Below are 20,017 nucleotides of genomic sequence, written 5' to 3'. Positions count from 1 at the left end.
AAGCTGAAGTTTCCCAGCTTCTCAGGAAAAAAGTCGTAGAAAAAGTATTTTTCATAAAATATGTCTGTGACACCTGAGAGATTTGTGGGTTTAGCTGCCCCTTGTTTCCATAGGACTGCCCCTATAGGATCCAGGAAAGGTTCTGCAAGCCTCATAGCCTGTGTTTGATAGGGGAATGCTTCGGTCTCTCTGGGAGCCTCTCAGGAACCCTCGGCCAGTCCCGAGTCGGCAGAGACCGGGGGGCAGCCCCGACACGGCCACAGCGGGGAGACACTGTCTGTGTGTGCCCTGAGGGTATGAGGGCACCTGGGCTGGGGGCAGACACTCTCTGTGCCCCGAGGGTGCTGAGGGCACCTGGGCTGGCAGGGAGACACTCTCTGTGTGTGCCCTGAGGGTATGAGGGCACCTGGGCTGGGGGCAGACACTCTCTGTGTGTGCCCCGAGGGTACTGAGGGCACCTGGGCTGGGGGCAGACACTCTCTGTGCCCCGAGGGTACTGAGGGCACCTGGGCTGGGGGCAGACACTCTCTGTGCCCCGAGGGTACTGAGGGTACCTGGGATGGGGGCAGACACTCTCTGTGTGTGCCCCGAGGGTACTGAGGGCACCTGGGCTGGGGGCAGACACTCTCTGTGTGTGCCCCGAGGGTATGAGGGCACCTGGGCTGGGGGGAGACACTGTCTGTGTGTGCCCCGAGGGTGCTGAGGGCACCTGGGCTGGCAGGGAGACACTGTCTGTGTGTGCCCCGAGGGTACTGAGGGCACCTGGGCTGGGGGCAGACACTCTCTGTGTGTGCCCCGAGGGTACTGAGGGCACCTGGGCTGGGGGCAGACACTCTCTGTGTGTGCCCCGAGGGTACTGAGGGCACCTGGGCTGGGGGGAGACACTCTCTGTGCCCCAAGGGTACTGAGGGCACCTGGGCTGGCAGGGAGACACTCTCTGTGTGTGCCCCGAGGGTGCTGAGGGCACCTGGGCTGGCAGCAGGGAGACACTCTCTGTGTGTGCCCCGAGGGTACTGAGGGCACCTGGGCTGGGGGCAGACACTCTCCGTGTGTGCCCCGAGGGTACTGAGGGCACCTGGGCTGGCAGGGAGACACTCTCTGTGTGTGCCCCGAGGGTACTGAGGGCACCTGGGCTGGGAGGAGACACTCTCTGTGTGTGCCCCAAGGGTACTGAGGGCACCTGAGCTGGGGGGAGACACTGTCTGTGTGTGCCCCGAGGGTACTGAGGGCACCTGGGCTGGGGGGAGACACTGTCTGTGTGTGCCCCGAGGGTGCTGAGGGCACCTGGGCTGGCAGGGAGACACTCTCTGTGTGTGCCCCGAGGGTGCTGGGGGGGTACCTGGGCTGGGGGCAGACACTCTCTGTGCCCTGAGGGTGCTAAGGGCACCGGGGCTGGGGGCAGACACTCTCTGTGCCCCGAGGGTACTGAGGGCACCTTGGCTGGGCCCCTGTGCAGCACAAGAGACACCAGAGACATCGGTAGATGATAAAGGGCCGACTCTTAGCCGGGGTTAATCCAAGGTTTTATTAGGATCCCAAAGGAGCTCCTGCACCTCAGGGGCCTCCTGCCGAGAGCCCCGGGAGATGTGCCAAGGTTACATTTAAAGGGAGGTGGAAACCCAAAGTAGATAACATTTTACCAACCAATAAGTGACCCTAAGGGATGGGTACTGGGGGATAGACATATAGGACAGCGTATGGGGCAAGGCTTGGGGGGCTGACCCCTGGCCTCTGGCTGATCACTCGACGACCTGGACTGAAACTTCTGGATGGAGGGGATGGGATCTGAGTGATTGACAGAGAGCCAGGGTGGGGGATTGGGGATGATCTCATCCAGGGAGAGGGATAACACAGGTAAAGGGAGGGGGGTACAGTCTGGGATAAACCATTTGGGAAAAATATGGGAATACAAAACAAAACTACTTCAAAGTATTACAAAGTATAAAAACACACTACAACAGGAGAAAAAACAGGAAACTCTCTGAGAAATGCAGTGAAGCATCACTCTGCTGGAATATTCTCCATGTTTCCAGCAGTAATCCCAGGATTTCCCAAGCTGCCAGTTGTGCCCAGGTCACTGAGTTTATTGGCCCTTGATGAAACCTCTCCTCCACCAATTTCTCTAAACCCTTTAATCCTTTTGGCTTCCACAACCCCTGTGGCAACGAGCTCCCCACTGCAGAAATGTGTTTTGTGAAAGAGTTTTTCCTTTTTTTTTTTTTTCTCTTGAATTGCCCAGTAAGTTTAAGTGTCATTCTAATTTTTTAAGGTTTTCTAAATTTTCTGATGTTTGTATTCCTGTAACGAACTTTTTCACGCACTTTCTGTGAATAACTTTTTGTTTTGTGTTCTTTTATGGAAGAAGAAAAATTTGATGGACTGTGGGTTGGTTTAGTGTCATTGGAGAGGTGGCACTGTCACCCTCCAATCCACTGTGACTTTTGGAAATTTATAAATGTTGGAGTCAGAAATTAAAAAGTCTCTTTTTACCTTGGAAAGAACAAGGTGTCTGCATTGTGTTATTTCATGTCCTACAGTGATATTCAAGGAGTGATGTGAAATTCATGTTTTGAAAAGCAGTGAGGAAATTTTCCTTAATCATCTCCTTCCCTTGGAGTCCACCAGTTGTGTCCTGCTGTAGTGAAATGGTCCCTGCAGCCTCTTCCCACAGGAAAACTGCTCCAGTTTTGACCTGTCCTTCCTTCTGACCATCAGAAATTCCTCTCACCCTTCAATATCTAAATGCTCAGGTTCTGTTGAGCTAAAAACTGTAGCAAGTTAACTTAAAGAAATTGAACTTTTAATTGTTTTGTCCAGTTGAGGAGTCTGCTTCACAGAATGGCTACAGGGTGTTTTTATTTCTAGATCAACCTTATTTCTCACTTCTCAGCTTTTAATCTATAAAAATAAAAAAATAGGCTCAGTCTGTCTTCAGTGCCAGCATATTTGTGATTTGTCCCTCCAGTCCTTGGTATTTAGAAATTTGATGGCCATGGCCAGGTTGTGTCAGGCTCCTTTTACTGTGTGGTCATCAGATGGAGAAAAGGAATTTTTTCCTGAAGTTACTTCCTCTGCAAATTACCTGAGCAAGGTCACCTAAATTCTCTTCAGGATGTACCAGTTTCTCTCCATGCACACAGATGTAAAGAATTCAGAGGGATTGCTTGTTTATATGTTCATATTTAGATATAAAAATCAGTGATATCAACCCTGCCCTGAAGTGATTGATCAGCTTTTTCATCTTTCCAATCTTGTTTTTTCCCTTTTTCCTTTCCTTTAGCAAACCAAAGCATTTCAGAAATTAATTCTTTTGAGTTTTGGGAAATAATTGATACTGATTAAAAAACTGCAGAGGTGTGGAAAAATAAGTGTGATTCTACTACAAAATGCAGCAGTAACAAATAAATGGTCAGATTTTGGCCAAATTTCAGCAGATTACTTTCACACATTCAGATTATTCAGGGTCAGTGTGGTGAGATAAATACAGATTTAATATCTTTGCTTGTTCTGTTGCACTCAGGAGGACATTGCATTCAGTCAGCAAGATAATTCCTTTTAAAAAATTAAATAGTGGCTTGAACATGCCAATAGATTAATAATTTTCCCATCAGATCTATCCCTGTGAAATATAAATGCTTCCCATATTTTGTCAGCAGTGTGGAATAGCAGAACTGATGAATTAACCTGCATGGGTACCTCAGACCATTTTAAGAACTTGGTGAAATTAGCAGGTATGTGGCAAAAGTGATAAATAAAGAATGGAGCCACTTCCTTGCTTCCCCTGGTCTGAATCCCAAACAATATTTTATATTTTTTTAGAGAGGCTCTTTCCTTCTTCTTTGAACATTCATTTGAAACCTTTGCCATGTGCCAGTATTAAAAAAAAAAAAAAAAAAGAAAAAAAAAGAAATATTCTGGAACATTTACACAATAAGGCAGTCACCCATCCTGTCATTTTCCATATCCCCATTGTAATTATTTGAAATCCTTATGCTTGAAGATGAGTTTTTTTCTCCCTGCCAGCCCCAAATCTATTTTGGGAGTAGACTTGTAATTGTGTGTTTGTTAATGTGACTGTCTGTTGCCATGAACAAAGTGAGGTCACCAATTCTCTGTGGCAGCTTTGCCTCAGAGTTCAGGACTGTAACCCAGCCAGCACTTACTGAAATGCACTCTTTTTTTCTTTTATACTATTTTATTCTTTTCTATTATTTCTCTTTTCTATTATTTTATTTTGGTATCAAGCCAAGTGTGATACCTATGGCATGAACTGACTCACATTGTGATAGCCTGGGATTGTTCCTGTTACAGATTGTATGGGACTTTTCTATTCAATATTTAATTATTCTCCATTGAGGACTTGTCAATAATTTTCCTGGAAGTAAGTTGAGAGTAAATGTATGTGAAACATTGGAAAAACATTTATTTCACTTAGTTTTTGCAAAGGAAAAGTTCATCTGAGTGCAGGTTATGTTATATTGGAGAATCTAATGCTCAAAAATTTTATATTTTTGATTTGTATTTATGAACTTTTAAAACTTTTTTGAGTCCAAGCAGATCACTGAAGTGTACTTTATCAATGCACCATCACTGCTAAGGTTTTTAATGACATTACAGTTTCTTCTATCAAGTGTGGTTTGGTCCATCTGTCTTTAACTTTTAGATTTTTTTTTTTGGTTTTGTTGTTATTTTTATATCTCAAAATGGATTGATTTCTAGGCAGATTTCTAATAACTGCCTGGAAGTCAGCAAATGGTGTCAGTATGGCTGTGACAATTCAGAGCAGTCAAAGGTTTGGCTCAGAACATCTGTCCACCTTCAGTGCTTAACACCCTTTATGAACACTTTATTTATAACTTGAAACAAGCAGCTACAACCAGGCTGAAGATAAACACAGATTCACCAACAGCAGCATGGAGAGGAAATTAATTTATAATATAGAAATATATTTTCTGGAAGGAGTTTCAGGCATCCCTTCCTTAAACCCAGCAGCATTAAAAAACATTAAAATATAGGTATAATTCACACCAGCTGTATTTTGGTGACTTCTGTCATGAGGAGATTTCTCCAGTTGCTATGAATTAAGTTTTTTACTCTGAAGCCACCTTACAGATCTTTTGGTTTCACCACATGATGGTGTTCATTTTGTGTGATAATAATGTGAGAAAAAAATGTTTGCTTGCATGAGGACTGAAAGGACAGTTAAGCCTCAGGATAACAGCTCACAATTACTCTTTTTTTGGGGGGAAAAAAAGCTTTAATACAAACATTTTTTTAAAAGAACAGCTCAGAGTGAATAAACCAGGTGGAGCTGAATTTTGCCATGTTATTTAAGTTCTGTGAGCATTTTAAAACACATCCACATTCTGCACATATTTTAGAATCCAAACTCTGTCTTCCCTGGTTTCAGGCAGGCATAAAGCACATCACACACCTTACAAGTAGAACTAAGAACCAAGCTGGGAGATCTTACAAGTGACCTGGAATTTAGCAAAGTCTCGTTGTCAACTTTTGTATTCATACCAGCACAGGGAATGATTCCTGCTGAAAAAAGAATGGAGCCCGTGGAGCACATGCTTGATTTAAAATCTTTATCCAGGAGATTTTAAAAATCAGTATCCTGCTTTCTGTCTGGATATTTATTTTTTTTTAACAGATTTTATAATATTACCAGGAGAGGCAAACCCCACTGTTCTGCTCTAGTTCTGTTCTCCTACCCCACTCTCCAGCTAGGATATGAACTAGCACAACACTTGAAAATAGTGATAATACAGCACAAGAAAGGACTATTTACCATTAAATTTATTTACTGTTGATTTTTAGTGTCTGTTTACTGATCTGTGATTCTGTTGCAGCAGCACGTGGCATGTTGGGCTGTAAATTAAAAAGGGATTCAGGGAGTCAAGCCTTAAATCGTTGTCTGATGCTCATTGGGATTATTAAAAGGCTCCTGGCTTCAAATTAATGGGTTTTCTTTCTGTTCTAAAGTGATTTAAAAATTAAAAATGGAAAAATCCATGCTGGGGGATGATGGATGATAATGATTTATGGATTATGTCTGCATTGACATCTGACAGCCAGGGCAGCAGAACGAACAAACTATTCAGATTTGCCTGTGCCCAGGGAACATCTCCACACCCCAGCAAAAACCACCCACAGAATTGTGACCCTCTGATATTTTTACAAAGCACGAGGTGCCCTTGCACCTGGAACACCACAAGCACACCTGCAGAGAGGCTGGGGAGCCTTGGGCAGGTGGGAAGAGGAGCCCCAGGCGCGTTTTGAACCGAGGTGTAAATCCCGCGTTGAGCGGAGGTGTAAATCCCGCGGCCGCGTGCCTGACGTGGGTTTCCTCAGCGGCGGGGCTGATTGCAAAGGCAGATGTTGTCCTTCTTCTGCAGGAGCTGGGATCCACCTCCAGACTCCCAGATTGTTTGTGCCTTCAGATGGAATTAGAGCTTCCTGCCATTGTGTGTGGCGTATGTCCCCTCGTCCCCGACTGACGCATGTTGGACATTCTGCCCGCGGCGCTGGCGAGATGAGGCCGTTGCTAAAACTGAAAAATGGCCAAAATCCAGAGATTTTTATCATCCCATCCATGCCTTGCAGTGGTGCACGAGGGAGTTTTCCGTGTCACGGGCACACTTTCCCCAGCCTTTCCTTTGATTTCACGTGGGCAAGAGACGTCAGTGGCACTTTGTTATGTCTGACACTAACTTGTGAATTGTCTTTAAAATAGGTGTTTTTGAAAGGGGTGAAATATGTTTTTATAAAAGGGATAAAATGCATTTTTCAAAATGGGAATTGTGATTTTGTGACTATGACATTTTTCAGAATTATTTTAAATACTTTAAGGGCTGTAAACCTTGAAATTATATGTTACATCTGAAGAAGTCCTATGAGAAGATAATTACCTAAAGTTTGAGAATTGTGATTCCATGACTTTGGCTTTCTTTAAATTACTTTAAATACTTTTAGGGCTGTAAACCTCAAAATTATTATGTTACATTCTGATTTTGTCATCCAAAGAAATCCTGTGAGAAAATAATTACCTAAAGTTTGGGAATTGTGATTCCATGACTGTGACTTTCTTTCAATTATTTTAAATACTTTTAGGGCTGAAAACCTCGAAATTATATGTTTCATTCTGATTTTGGCATTCAAAGAAAACCTATGAAAAATAATTATCTCAAGTTTGGGATGAAGACAGGAAATGTCCTGGCTTTTTACTTAATAAATACATTTTTAATGGAGCATGTGTGTCAATTTTAAGGGGAAATTTCCAGCTTGCATTACCCTGACCACATCAATTCAACTCCTGCTTTGTCAGAAACAAAATATTTTCATTTTTAAACAAAATTAATTGTGCCAATTGTCAAGAAACATGGATATTTGTATGCCTAGGTTTGGCAAGTCAAATGGGAATGAGGAGCCTGGATGTGTGTAGAATAACTAAGTTTTAATTGATTATTGATTATTATTCAAGTATTCTCTCTACCTCAGTAGCAGTATCAAAATAAGGATGGAGTCAAAACAATTGAGATCAGCATATTTTATACTGAAGGAAAATAGCTTTTTTATGACCCATAGAATTAATCAGTGGGTTTTATTGCCACAGCTCTCCCAGAACATAGTACATTGATTTTCCTCAAACCTAGATTAAACATTTATTCATGTGTAAAATAATGTTTGCAATTCCATTATATCTGCTGGATAAAAAATGCTCACAGTTACAACCTTTATGGTTTAGGCTATCAACCAATCACTAATTCAGTAATTCCAGGGGTTATGAGATAGTGAACTTAGGTTGGGGACACATTACTCCATCATTATGGGCAATGCAGTTTCACAGACTTTTCTCTTTGGTGTCACAACATATAATTAGAGGCCACACAGCACCATTATAAATGTGTACACCTAGAAGGGTTTTTGTTTTTTTTTTTTCTTTCTTTTTTTTCACGCTCAATGTAGTGTATAGATTGTATGGGTATATTACAAGTATTGATGATAGGAAATAGCAAATAGCAGATCTTATCTGAGTACTGGAATACTCAGGTACTTTGTGGAGTCTGTCTCCTTAGAGAGAGGCAGAAACCATCCAGATGTGGACCTGGGAAGTTTGCTTCAGGTACCAGTGGTGGGGTGGACAAAGGGACCTCCAGAGGTCCCTTCCAACCTCACCCATTCTGTGATTCTGTCACACAAACAGTGCAGTAGTTCTAATTTCTAAAATTCTAACTAGTGGTGACAATAACTTTATTTCTTTCTCTACAGTTGCTTCTTTCAAGCTCTACCAAATTTCTGCTTCCCACAGGCTCAGTTGAGATTTTCTTTTTTTTTTTTTTTTTTTTGCCATGTAAAAAATCACCTTGAAAGGACTCAGAAAATACAGGGCTATATTTATGGCTGAGAAACAGTTTTCATTAAGATTTAGAGATTAAAAGAATGAAAAGAAGCAATTGTATTGACATTTGATTGGTTTTGAATTTGTGTTTTCCTCTGCAGAGTACGCAATGACTTTGACGTGCTCACAAACCGCCTGATCGGCAGCCACGGCTACTGCACCCAGGTGAGCTAAAAAACCCCACAGTTTTGGGGATGTCCTGTGCCTCTGCTGTGAACTGACCTCTGGGGAGAGATGGATTTCTTATTTTTGAGTCATAGAGTCACGGAATCACAGCATGGTTTGGGTTAGAAGGGACCTTAAAGCTCATCTTGTTCCAGCCCTTCAACCGTCCACTATCCCGGCTTGCTCCAGGCCCCATCCAGCCTGTGTTGAACATTTCCAGGGATGGGGATCCACATCCTCTCATGGCAGCCTGTTCCAGGGCCTCAGCACCCTCACAGTAAAGAATTTCTTCCTAATATCAGCTAAACCTACACTCCTTCAGCTGGAGGCCATACCCCCTTGTCCCATCACTCCATGCCCTTGTGAAAAGTCCCTCTCCACCTCTTTTGCAGCCCATTTAGGTATGGGAAAAAAATGATTTATGGAAATAAATTGGTGGAGATTTATGCTATAAAATCTCCACCAATTTCCTTTTGTTTTTTCCCTTATTCCCATATCCTCAAGCACCTTCATTCTTTATTATTTTTTCCTCGTGTTTTGGCACATTGTTGTCTTTGCTTTCAGAGGTTCTGCTTTACAGGCTGGTTTTTTAGCCTGCAGGTGCCTGTACCTGTGTGTCCATGTCCTCCCACTGCTCTCATCTGCCTCTTTGGGACTCCCTGGCTAATTTCAGTGCTGAAATATTGCTGTGCTCCCTCCCTGCCCTCTCAGAAACATGCCCGAGGTTCCATGTCTGATCCTGCAGCTCCTCAGGGATTCCAGGATCCCATCTCTTGCCCTTCTGGCTGCCAGAGACAAACTGCACGTTCCTCTCTTGTTTCTAGAGGACTTTTGTACTGTGACCACACAATGGTTTCTCAAGAAGGTGGTAGAACATCAGTGATGGTGAATAGAAGTGCTAAAAATATCAGTAAAAGCCTCCAAAATCTGGGGAATCCTTCAGGAGAAACACAGAGCTGTAATTGTGTGCAGTATTTTTAAAACCAGTTCCAAACTGGCCATACCAGAGTTATTCATGTCTTTGGGCATGGTAATTTGCAGTATTTTTTCTGGAAACTTTCTCTTTGTTATTTCCTCTCCTGGTTTTAGCCATGTGTTATTTATTAATAGTGAGCTGGTTCACTGCTGCAGCACAGTCTACTGTTAGCTCTGCTTCCATGCACCCCAGCTGGCCCTGGTGGGATGTTAGCTGAGAAAAATATCCCATGTTTCTGTTCTTGAACTTCAGGCACACTCACATGTGCAAATGCCACCCACCCTCTCACAGGTATTTAGCCTCTGACACCCCCCTGCTTCAACTGGAGAGGAAATAATCAGCAACCATCTCTAGGAAATATCAATATCTTAGTGATCAAGGTCCATATTGGGTAAATGTTTTACTGAAAGAGATTATTTTCATCCAGAAATAATCAGTGAGAAAGAATCATAATTTAACAAATCTTGTCCAACATACAGAATACATCACTAAGCACATACAGAAATGTCATGTAGTACTGGACAGGCTTTGAGTTTATACCATTCATGCTGTACTTTTCATTGTACAGAAGAGGGGACAGCAAAATGTTTCCATTAAAAAAAAAATACCCAAAACAACCCTTACATGAGATGTTTGAGAGTTGGATGTGAGAGCAAATAAATTATCAGCAGTTTGCCTCCAGAAGGATGAAAATTGAAAACTCCTCTAATATTTGGACTTCAGCAAAGCTTCCACTACTGTCTCTCACAGCATCCTGATGCCTTGTGAAGGCTGCCCTAGAGCAGAGGCTGGACAGAGCTAAAGAATAAAGCAGGGATTTATTCAAAGGCCTCCATGGATCCACCTTGGGCAGCACAAGAGCCCAGCCAGGGCTGCACCCAAGATGAACCAAAATGGCCCCAAAATGCACCAGCACTCCCGGGCTCTCTCCCTGGGATCAGTTCTGCTCCATTTGCATCTTGCAGTTCATTGTCCCATTCCAGCTTTAGCCCCTGCAGTCCCACCCTGCTTGTTTTTCTCTCTCCAGCCCACGGGGTTTGTGCTCTTGGGCTGAGATTTGGATCATTTGTCCTTGGTGCCCAGCTGGAGCAGGAATTGTTTTGTCTCCCTGCTCTGTGCACAGAGCTCAGCATGCCCTGATGTGAAGAACTACAGAACTGCATACTAGAGCAGCACAGAATCTGAAAATATAAAAGCTAAAACCTGGGTTATCAATCCTTTTGGACAAGAAGTCCAACCCACAGCTGGAAAAGGTTTTCCCCCAGAGGGTTGGGCACTGCCCAGGCTCCCCAGGGAATGGGCACAGCCCCAAGGCTGCCAGAGCTCCAGGAGGATTTAGACAAAGATCTCAGGAACAGGGTGGGATTGTTGGGGTGTCTGTGCAGGGCCAGGAGCTGCACTGGATGATCCTTGTGGGTCCCTTCCAACTCAGGATATTCTGTGATTTTATAATTTCCTCATTTTACTTCGGGAGACTTCAACCAAAATATCTGGAATCTTTTTATAATCAATTTTAATTCCAACTATAAACCTAAAGCAAATCCATAAACTGGGGGTCATGTACATGTGTAACTTCACATCAATCCTGAATCAGTCTTCTGCTGCTCAACTACTGTTTTTTTGTTGGTTTGGTTTTTTTTTCTTCTTTATTTCAAACATGTCCCAAACAGGAATTGGTGAACTTGCTTTTGACTGGCAAAGCTGTGTCCAATGTTTTCAACAATGTGATTGAGCTGGACTCTGGGAATGGCAATATCACCATTTTGAAAGGCATCACGAGTCGCAGTGATATTGGTTTGCTGTCCCTGTTTGAGCACTATGATGTCTGTCAGGTATGCTTTCCATGAAAAATGTAATTAAAAAGAAAACAATTTCTTTTAAAATCAGCTTGGAGTAGGTAAAGCAGCAAAGATTACTGGCTTGGTTCAGTTTGTCATTTCTGTGCTGTAGTAGTGGTTCTATTACCAGTAAAAAAAATTAAAGACAATTAAAATAGCTGTTAATGCAATGGGATTGTTCCATTTAATTGTTTTTGATAGTCATATTTTAATTGTAGTCATCATGAAAATGAGAAGATTGATGAAACCTTTCAAAGGAGTGACAGGTATTAATTTACCTCAGGAAAAGCTTGTGTAATGATTTCTCTAGTTCTCCATCAACAGGAGATGGAGGATGGCAGGATGGACATCTTTCCTAAGACAAGTTCTGTCCTAAACAGCCAATCCTGTGTTTGATCCAGGAATATTATTTGGAATTCTCTTCCTTTTGTTAGATACTTGTAGCAGTCCCACCTGCATTTGCAGCAGCAGCGCCCCTATAAAAGTTTGGAAGTGATTACCAAAGGATGTGTTTTTACTGAACTGATATAAATGTGTGACAAAACAAAGCTTGATTTTAACTCCTTCCCATGTGGCTGAAGTCAGCTACATCCTCCTGCTACTGGCAAACTACAAATTTTGTTATTTTTAATTAACACAATCATTTACATTATTCACAGGATTACAAAAGGCTTGAATTCAGTCAAGGCATCTTATCAGTGTACCCAAATCAGATTAATTCAGAACAGAGTGGACTAAAAATAAATAAACTTCTCTGTCTAGTTCACACTTCTTTTTCTTTTCTATAAACAATGTGACATTTAAACCCTCAAAAAATGGTTATGCACCACTCCAGCATTTTTTCCATTCTCCAGTGAGGAAAATGACTCGGGAGTAGCAAAATGGTAAATGAGGTCAGGGCAGGTAAGAGCTATTTCTTACCCACCTGCCCTCTAAAAATAAAATAAGTTACCCAGAGATTCCAACATCATTTTCCACTTATTCTGCAAATTATATGGTAGAGGGGATCTCTTTCCACTGCTGGGCTCTTACATGGGAGCTGGACCCATGAGCAGGGATCTGTTTTTCCAAGCCAGTGACTTAATCAGTTACAGAAACTCCAGTAGACATAGTTTCCTTTTTGTATTTTTAAGAGTCTGCACTAGTTGGGCATCTGCTGCAAATTGTCCTGGATTTTATTAAGAACATCTGGGTGTTCTCTGCATTTCAGTTCAGAGGCAATGTCTGCTTAGGACTGGGACAAAAGTCAGATTCTGGTGGATTTTGGCCCAAAACTGGGGAGTCTCCACTGTGGCTTCTGCGTGAGGGGCCAGATTCTGCTTCCTGTTATAAACTTTAAAGCAGTTCAGGAAAAAGAAATGTCAGTGGCAGTTTGCAGAGGTGGAACTGAGAATAGAATTTGTCTTTCAAAGTGACTCTTTTATTCCTCTCAGCATCCAATTACAGTGTGGCTCTGAGGCTGGTAACTGAAGCCAGCCATGGAACAGGACTGTCATTTTTGGTTGGGTTTATTTTTTGTTTCCAGGAGTAAGAAAATCCTGAGCGTGCTACATGGTGAATCATAGACACTGGAGTCAGAAAACTCCCTTTAGGTCACATCCAGCCAATCTCTCAGGGGATAACTCAGGATATTTTTGTGTCCTGTTATATAGCAGGGTTTCTTTTAAAAATCTGCATCCATCAAGTTCCCGCCTTTTTGTTGAGATGACCATTTTTGCACTGATTTTAGTGCATATAACTTTGATCTTACAGTTTTTGTCATCCATCTCTAAAACATGAATAAATGCAAATAAAGATCTGCAGGTCCTTGTGAATTTGGAGATTTTCATATCTACTACACAGCCTGTGCTTGGAAATACTATTAATAAATCAGACTCTTCATTTACTTAGTTTCCTCTAATTATAATTTCACTCATAATCCAAGCTGCCCCCTGAACAATTGATCCCCATCCGCTGGGCATTTGCAGCTGATGTAAGAGTGCCTCCCTTTTTTATCAGCACATCCTGTCCAAAGCTTGTTTTTATTCCCCTGCTCTAGACTTGTTCCAACTTACCAACACATTTAGGATATTCAAGACTCCAGGCTAGATGCAGTGAATCCACATGGAAGAAGACTTTTCTAGCATTTTATCTTATTTTTCTAATTTTTGGAGCATTTGTGTGTAATCCACAGCTCCCTTGGCGTGGCGTCTGACTTACAAGATATTGTGAGGGCGCTTGAAATAATCCTCAAACTCCAGCAGTGGCAAATGCAAAGAAAATGATCCATCCCTTTTTTTGCAGCCTGGAGAATCCCTCTGTTCCTCATCCATTCATCTCCTCCAGTGGATCCTGTGTTATCTTTGCTGATGAGAAAAACGTGTGCCCCGAGTCATTTGGCTGCAGTTGTTCATGTTCAGTCATCACTCTCGGTCCTGACATATCACCAAACCCTGTGGAGGTTTTGCAGTGTAATTACTTGCTGAAAATTGTTTCACAATGACAGATGGAACCATTCCATCTGTTTCATGTGCAAATGTTTAGTTTCACAGTGAGATTTTGGATTTTAATGGGGGGAAAAAAACTAAAAGTCCAATTCTGCTACTATTCAGCAGACAAGTTACACATCTTGGGGTTTCTTTTCTTTGTGCTAAGCAACATCAACTCCATGTGATCTTACACATTTAACTTAGAAGCCCAAATTGAGATTTTTTAGGTTTCCTGGGATTTGTTTAGAGCATGTCAAGCAATAGGAACTTTTCCACATGAAATTGCTGAGGGTTTGCTCTGTCTGCTGAGCTGCAGCATGCAACAATTCAGTCTCAGGGAAGCTGAGTGGTTTCTCAGCAGGGACAAGACCTTGGAGAAGGGGATGAGACACAGGATCAATTTTAGCACTCCTGGGTGAGAAAATCCCTGTGTTTGGGTCACAGCCTTTGGCCTAAATGCCACATTAAAATTGCAGGTGAAAAGGCTTAGAATGATGAAATTCTTTCTTTCAAAATGTTTTGAGATCAATTTTAGCACTCCTGGGTGAGAAAATCCCTGTGTTTGGGTCACAGCCTTTGGCCTAAATGCCACATTAAAATTGCAGGTGAAAAGGCTTAGAATGATGAAATTCTTTCTTTCAAAATGTTTTGAGATGTTAAAAGTAGGAAGAGGTGGAAGAAGAGGCTCCTCATGTTCATGCCAGGTCATTAAATAACGGTGAAAAAAAGGAAAAATAATCTTAATTCTCAGGTAATAAATTTAAATAGATTATTATCATTATTATAATTCATGACTTGCTAATTCTTTAATAATATTAACAACCAAATAACAAACACCACAGTGCTAATTAACATGAATAATGATAATAATGACAATAATAAATAGCATTTACATGCCATTTCCTATTAGCAGATCTGTGCTTTGCAGGAGTGGCAGGTGTCATTTCCACTTTACACAGAGGGGTAATGGGTGAATAAAGTCAAAGTGAGCTCCTGGCTGAACTGGGATGAGTACAGGTCTGAATCTCTCATTTTAAAGGCAGTGTGGTGCTGGCTGATGATTTTCACCATCCTTCTGAAATGTTTTTTGAAACTGCTTCAGGTATGTGCTGTTATATGTGAAGAAATGGAAATATTCAAAGTTATTTGTCTCTTTTGAGCCTTCCCTCTGATTTGTCTTTGTTTTCACCAATTCTCTCCTGCTTTAAGCTGTCCTGTCAGTTAAATCTCCTCTTGTCTGACCTCCCAAATTCACCCCACTCTTGATTCCTGACTGTCCCAGCACTTCCAGGGACCTGGTGCTTTTCAGTTTTTACTTCTCTGAAAATGAGGAGGGCATTGACAAAGAAGCTGCACACATTTTCCCTGTTTCTTTTCAAAAAGACTGAGCAAAGCAACAGAAACAAACAGAATTTATTCATTAAAATTCCACAGATGGGAAATATTATCTTTGGTCCTTTTGAAGAAACCACTCTGTGCTATGCCAAGGCCTGAATGATGAAATTCAGCACACATGCTCTGTCTCCTGGCACCTCACCTGTGTTTTTGCCCTCCTATAACCTCCTCCCCAGGGAAATGTGTCCCCTGAAAAATCCCTTTTCCCCATCAGATGGGCTGGATTCAAGCCAGGCCATTGGTGGGGTTGTGGAGGGGAAAGTTTGGAAATAGGGTTTTAACCACCTCCTTTGAGAAACCAACCACAAAAACACACAAGTGCAAAATGGAAACTGATGGTTGGCTCCAATTTTCCATTTATTTGTCAGGAATAGGGGTAAATGTTGTGCCCTGTAGGTGCAGCAGAGGAAGCTGCTATTTCTGTAAGACTTTAGTGAGCATCACTGTGGGCAAAAACATGGAGTACATTCAAATTTGACTGAAACAAGGCTGACCAAGTCTTTGAGAAAATCTGTTCTTCATTCCTTGTTTTTACATCTCCCTTTCTAGCCTGGAACTGAAATTTTCTTTCATGAAGTCCCATTGTCCTCTGAGTTGTGGCCAGTTGTTTTCCCAGAGGCCAGTCACTCCTGCTGGGGTATTGGCATTGCTTCCCTGCCAACATCCTTCCAAATGAAACAGAATCACAGAGGTTCTGTTTAGGACAATAAGGATAACAAAGCCCACGTGTTTAGAAGAGCTCTGTGTGCTTTCCAAACAGGTAAAGCAGAAGATGAGCAGTCAGATATTTCCCACATGTCTCTCTAGATCATAAAGACCTGCATGTGGATCTGTGTGGGAATTTACCTCAGAACCAACAAGACTTTTTTGAACAGTGACTTGTAACTGTTGTCAGGCTTGATTTATGCCCTTTCAACTGACTAGACTTTCACAGCATTCAATTGCTGTGTTGTAATATAGCAATGCTTAGTACAGGCAAGAAAATGCTTTAAGCAGGTAATAAGCAGAAATATTAATATTATAGTAAAGCTACGAAACACAAGTAATAAACGACACGATTATGAAAGTTTCTTTTTAGGTGAACAGAGAGGGGGAATTGTGGGAATCCACAAAATTAGTGCATTTTGGGACAGCTGCAAAAGGCAGGCCCCAGAGACAGCAGAACTGTGATTGGAGCTAAGCAGTACCATGAGATTGGTCAGCAGAAAAATTACTTAGACTGTAGAAAAGTGAGGACAAATAGAACAATGGTCTGTGTATTAACACTTGTCTAGAATAACTCCCTAAGCTACAGAAAGTTTATCTAGCAATATATTAGGAAGGTTAAAGCTTAATAATGGAGCTCTGTGCATTGTGCTTTAAGGCTCACAAGCAGGTATTGTATTTGAAATAAGCAAGCATTGTTTAACCAAAGGTACCTGTGCTTACAGTGCTTGGATGGAACTACTGTCAATGTGCTTTTGCTTTGTGTGATTGGTCAAGAAACTTTTAAAGTGAGTTGTAACATTAAGTTCTTGGTCTGCTGCCTGGGATGTGAGCTGCTGCCATCTTCCCATTGTCATAACCATGGAATGAGACTGATGCTGGAAAATAAAACAGCTCAAGGCACGTTCCCAGCAGTCCCGTCCCATTTGTGATTTGTAAATAGCCCCCTGCTGGTGTCAGATCTGGATTTATCCCATCACATTTCAGGTGCTTTTTAGGATGAAAATTCTTCAGGTAGGAGTTCAGCCAACTCCCAGCATCACTGATGAATGGGAGTGTCTAAATTTCTGACAGTACCCATGTCTTGCTTATTTGATTTTACAGCCAAAGCCCAAGGGCTAACGTGCATTAGAGGGCCTAGAAATAAATGCAGAAGTGTTGTGTGGGCTGAATCCTGCTCTGTCTGTGTCATTGCAGTGATGTAACTCCCTGAAGTGGGCTACAGACTTTGTGTGTAGTGAGGAAATGGCAAAATGCTGAAATCTGAGGGAGGGTCTGAATCTCCCTCAAAATTTCTTCATTTTTTGAGGCATTCCAGAAGAGCAGCTGATTGGGACAGGGATAAAGAAAAGCTCTTGAGTCTGCCTGGCACCCTGAGATCTCTTTTCCTTTTTACATCTGCTGCTTTTTACACCATGGCAGTAGAAGGGAACTTTAATCAGAAGCCAGTGCTTTCCAGGAGTCTCTTACTTGCTTTGTCAATCCTAAGATCTAACACACATCTCTTTCTGTTCTTCTCCAGTCATGTCCTTTTTTTTTTTTCCCAGTTCATTATCAGAAAGATTTCCTTTTCTACAAAAGAAAAAAAAAATAGAAAAAGAATCCAAAGCTGCAGAGAAATTACTTAAGGCTCCAGTGTAGCAGTAGTGTCTGCTATTATTTTATATTATTTTCTATGGCTAAATTGATTTTTTATGGCTATTATTATTTAATATGGCTAAAAATTCTTCAATTTCTGTTTCACCTGGCATAGTGCATACTCTGAATGTCAGATCTCATAAGCATTAATTTTATTTTCCTCAATCTGATTGAAATCGAGTATTTGGCAATGGCAATAACTTCACCCTCACGGTGTCCCTTAATTATCTGCATTTATGTGGCTGAGCTGGTGTTTCAGGGGTGCCCTGGGTCAGTGGGGTCACTGCTCCCCCAGGGGCTGCTGAAAAGGTGTTTGATTTTACACCACTGACACTTCCCTCTGAACAGCCCAGGAACATTGTTCAATATTCAATATTCACTCAGAAAAGGTCACTGCAGCTGTGGGGAATAAAACCCTGACAGAACAAACAATGGGCTGTTGCCTGTAACTCTGAAAGCTTGGTGTAATTATCTTTTTGCCTGTCAATCCTACCAGAAATCCCTCAGTTTGGCAGAACCCAGCCCTCTGTGGAACCATGACATGCTGTGATTGCTTCTCAAATAAACATGTCTAGCAGCTGTATTCAGGGAAAGAAACGTAAAGCAAGGAATGATTGATTATAACTGGAAAATCAGTAGTAAAGTCCTACAAGCAAGGGAGGGGGGGAATTATGTTAAGTGATAAAACTCCTTGAGAAAAATGCCATCAGATCCTATCCAGTTATCCTGCTTGGTTTTGCTATTACATTCTCTTGTTTTTTGGGGTTTTTTTTGGTTTTTTTTGAATACACATGGCAAAAGTTGGCCTTGTTCAAGGGAACAAATTAGGGCAGAATGTTGAGGTACCATCCACTCGCTCTGGCAGACCTGTTGGGATAATTCTCCAGCAATAAATGCTTGTCTATAGGCTGAATTTCACCATTGTGTGAATACACAGAGATATCAGATGGAGAATGAGCCCTTTGAAGGTGCTTGCTTTTGAAAAGACCTCAGGGTGCCAGGCAGACTCAAGAGCTTTTCTTTAACCCTGTCCCAGTCAGCTGCTCTTCTGGAATGCCTCAAAAAATGAAGAAATTTTGAGGGAGATTCAGACCCTCCCTCAGGTTTCAGCATTTTGCCATTTCCTCACTACACACAAAGTCTGTAGCCCACTTCAGGGAGTTACATCACTTCAATGACACAGAGAGAGCAGGATTCAGCCCACACAACACTTCTGCATTTATTTCTAGGCCCTCTAATGCACGTTAGCCCTTGGGCTTTGGCTGTAAAATCAAACAAACAATGGGCTGTTGCCTGTAACTCTGAAAGCTTGGTGTAATTATCTTTTTGCCTGTCAATCCTACCAGAAATCCCTCAGTTTGGCAGAACCCAGCCCTCTGTGGAACCATGACATGCTGTGATTGCTTCTCAAATAAACATGTCTAGCAGCTGTATTCAGGGAAAGAAACATAAAGCAAGGAATGATTGATTATAACTGGAAAATCAGTAGTAAAGTCCTACAAGCAAGGGAGGGGGGGAATTATGTTAAGTGATAAAACTCCTCGAGAAAAATGCCATCAGATCCTATCCAGTTATCCTGCTTGGTTTTGCTATTACATTCTCTTGTTTTTTGGGGTTTTTTTGGTTTTTTTTGAATACACATGGCAAAAGTTGGCCTTGTTCAAGGGAACAAATTAGGGCAGAATGTTGAGGTACCATCCACTCACTCTGGCAGACCTGTTGGGATAATTCTCCAGCAATAAATGCTTGTCTATAGGCTGAATTTCACCATTGTGTGAATACACAGAGATATCAGATGGAGAATGAGCCCTTTGAAGGTGCTTGCTTTTGAAAAGACCTCAGGGTGCCAGGCAGACTCAAGAGCTTTTCTTTATCCCTGTCCCAATCAGCTGCTCTTCTGGAATGCCTCAAAAAATGAAGAAATTTTGAGGGAGATTCAGACCCTCCCTCAGGTTTCAGCATTTTGTCATTTCCTCACTACACACGAAGTCTGTAGCCCACTTCAGGGAGTTACATCACTGCAATGACAGAGACAGAGCAGGATTCAGCCCACAGAACACTTCTGCATTTATTTCTAGGCCCTCTAATGCAAGTTAGCCCTTGGGCTTTGGCTGTAAAATCAAACAAACAATGGGCTGTTGCCTGTAACTCTGAAAGCTTGGTGTAATTATCTTTTTGCCTGTCAATCCTACCAGAAATCCCTCAGTTTGGCAGAACCCAGCCCTCTGTGGAACCATGACATGCTGTGATTGCTTCTCAAATAAACATGTCTAGCAGCTGTATTCAGGGAAAGAAACATAAAGGAAGGAATGATTGATTATAACTGGAAAATCAGTAGTAAAGTCCTACAAGCAAGGGGTGGGGGAATTATGTTAAGTGATAAAACTCCTCGAGAAAAATGCCATCAGATCCTATCCAGTTATCCTGC

General features: G+C 42.0%; 1 protein-coding gene across 2 annotated transcripts in view; it reads left to right on the top strand.

The window, feature by feature from the left end:
• Window positions 1-20,017, top strand: part of MINDY4 (MINDY lysine 48 deubiquitinase 4) — an 83,402-nt gene that overhangs the window by 48,874 nt on the left and 14,511 nt on the right. For both annotated transcript variants that reach the window (XM_077186748.1, XM_077186698.1), the window contains exons 14-15: window positions 8,506-8,569; window positions 11,216-11,377. In XM_077186748.1, coding sequence (XP_077042863.1) covers window positions 8,506-8,569; window positions 11,216-11,377 — 226 coding nt within the window. The remainder of the gene's footprint in view (window positions 1-8,505; window positions 8,570-11,215; window positions 11,378-20,017) is intronic.

This window comes from Agelaius phoeniceus, chromosome 1, assembly GCF_051311805.1.
Source record: "Agelaius phoeniceus isolate bAgePho1 chromosome 1, bAgePho1.hap1, whole genome shotgun sequence".
NCBI lineage: Eukaryota > Metazoa > Chordata > Aves > Passeriformes > Icteridae > Agelaius > Agelaius phoeniceus.
The sequence above is the reverse complement of the archived record's forward strand: the minus strand, read 5'-3'. Positions and strand labels throughout refer to the sequence as shown.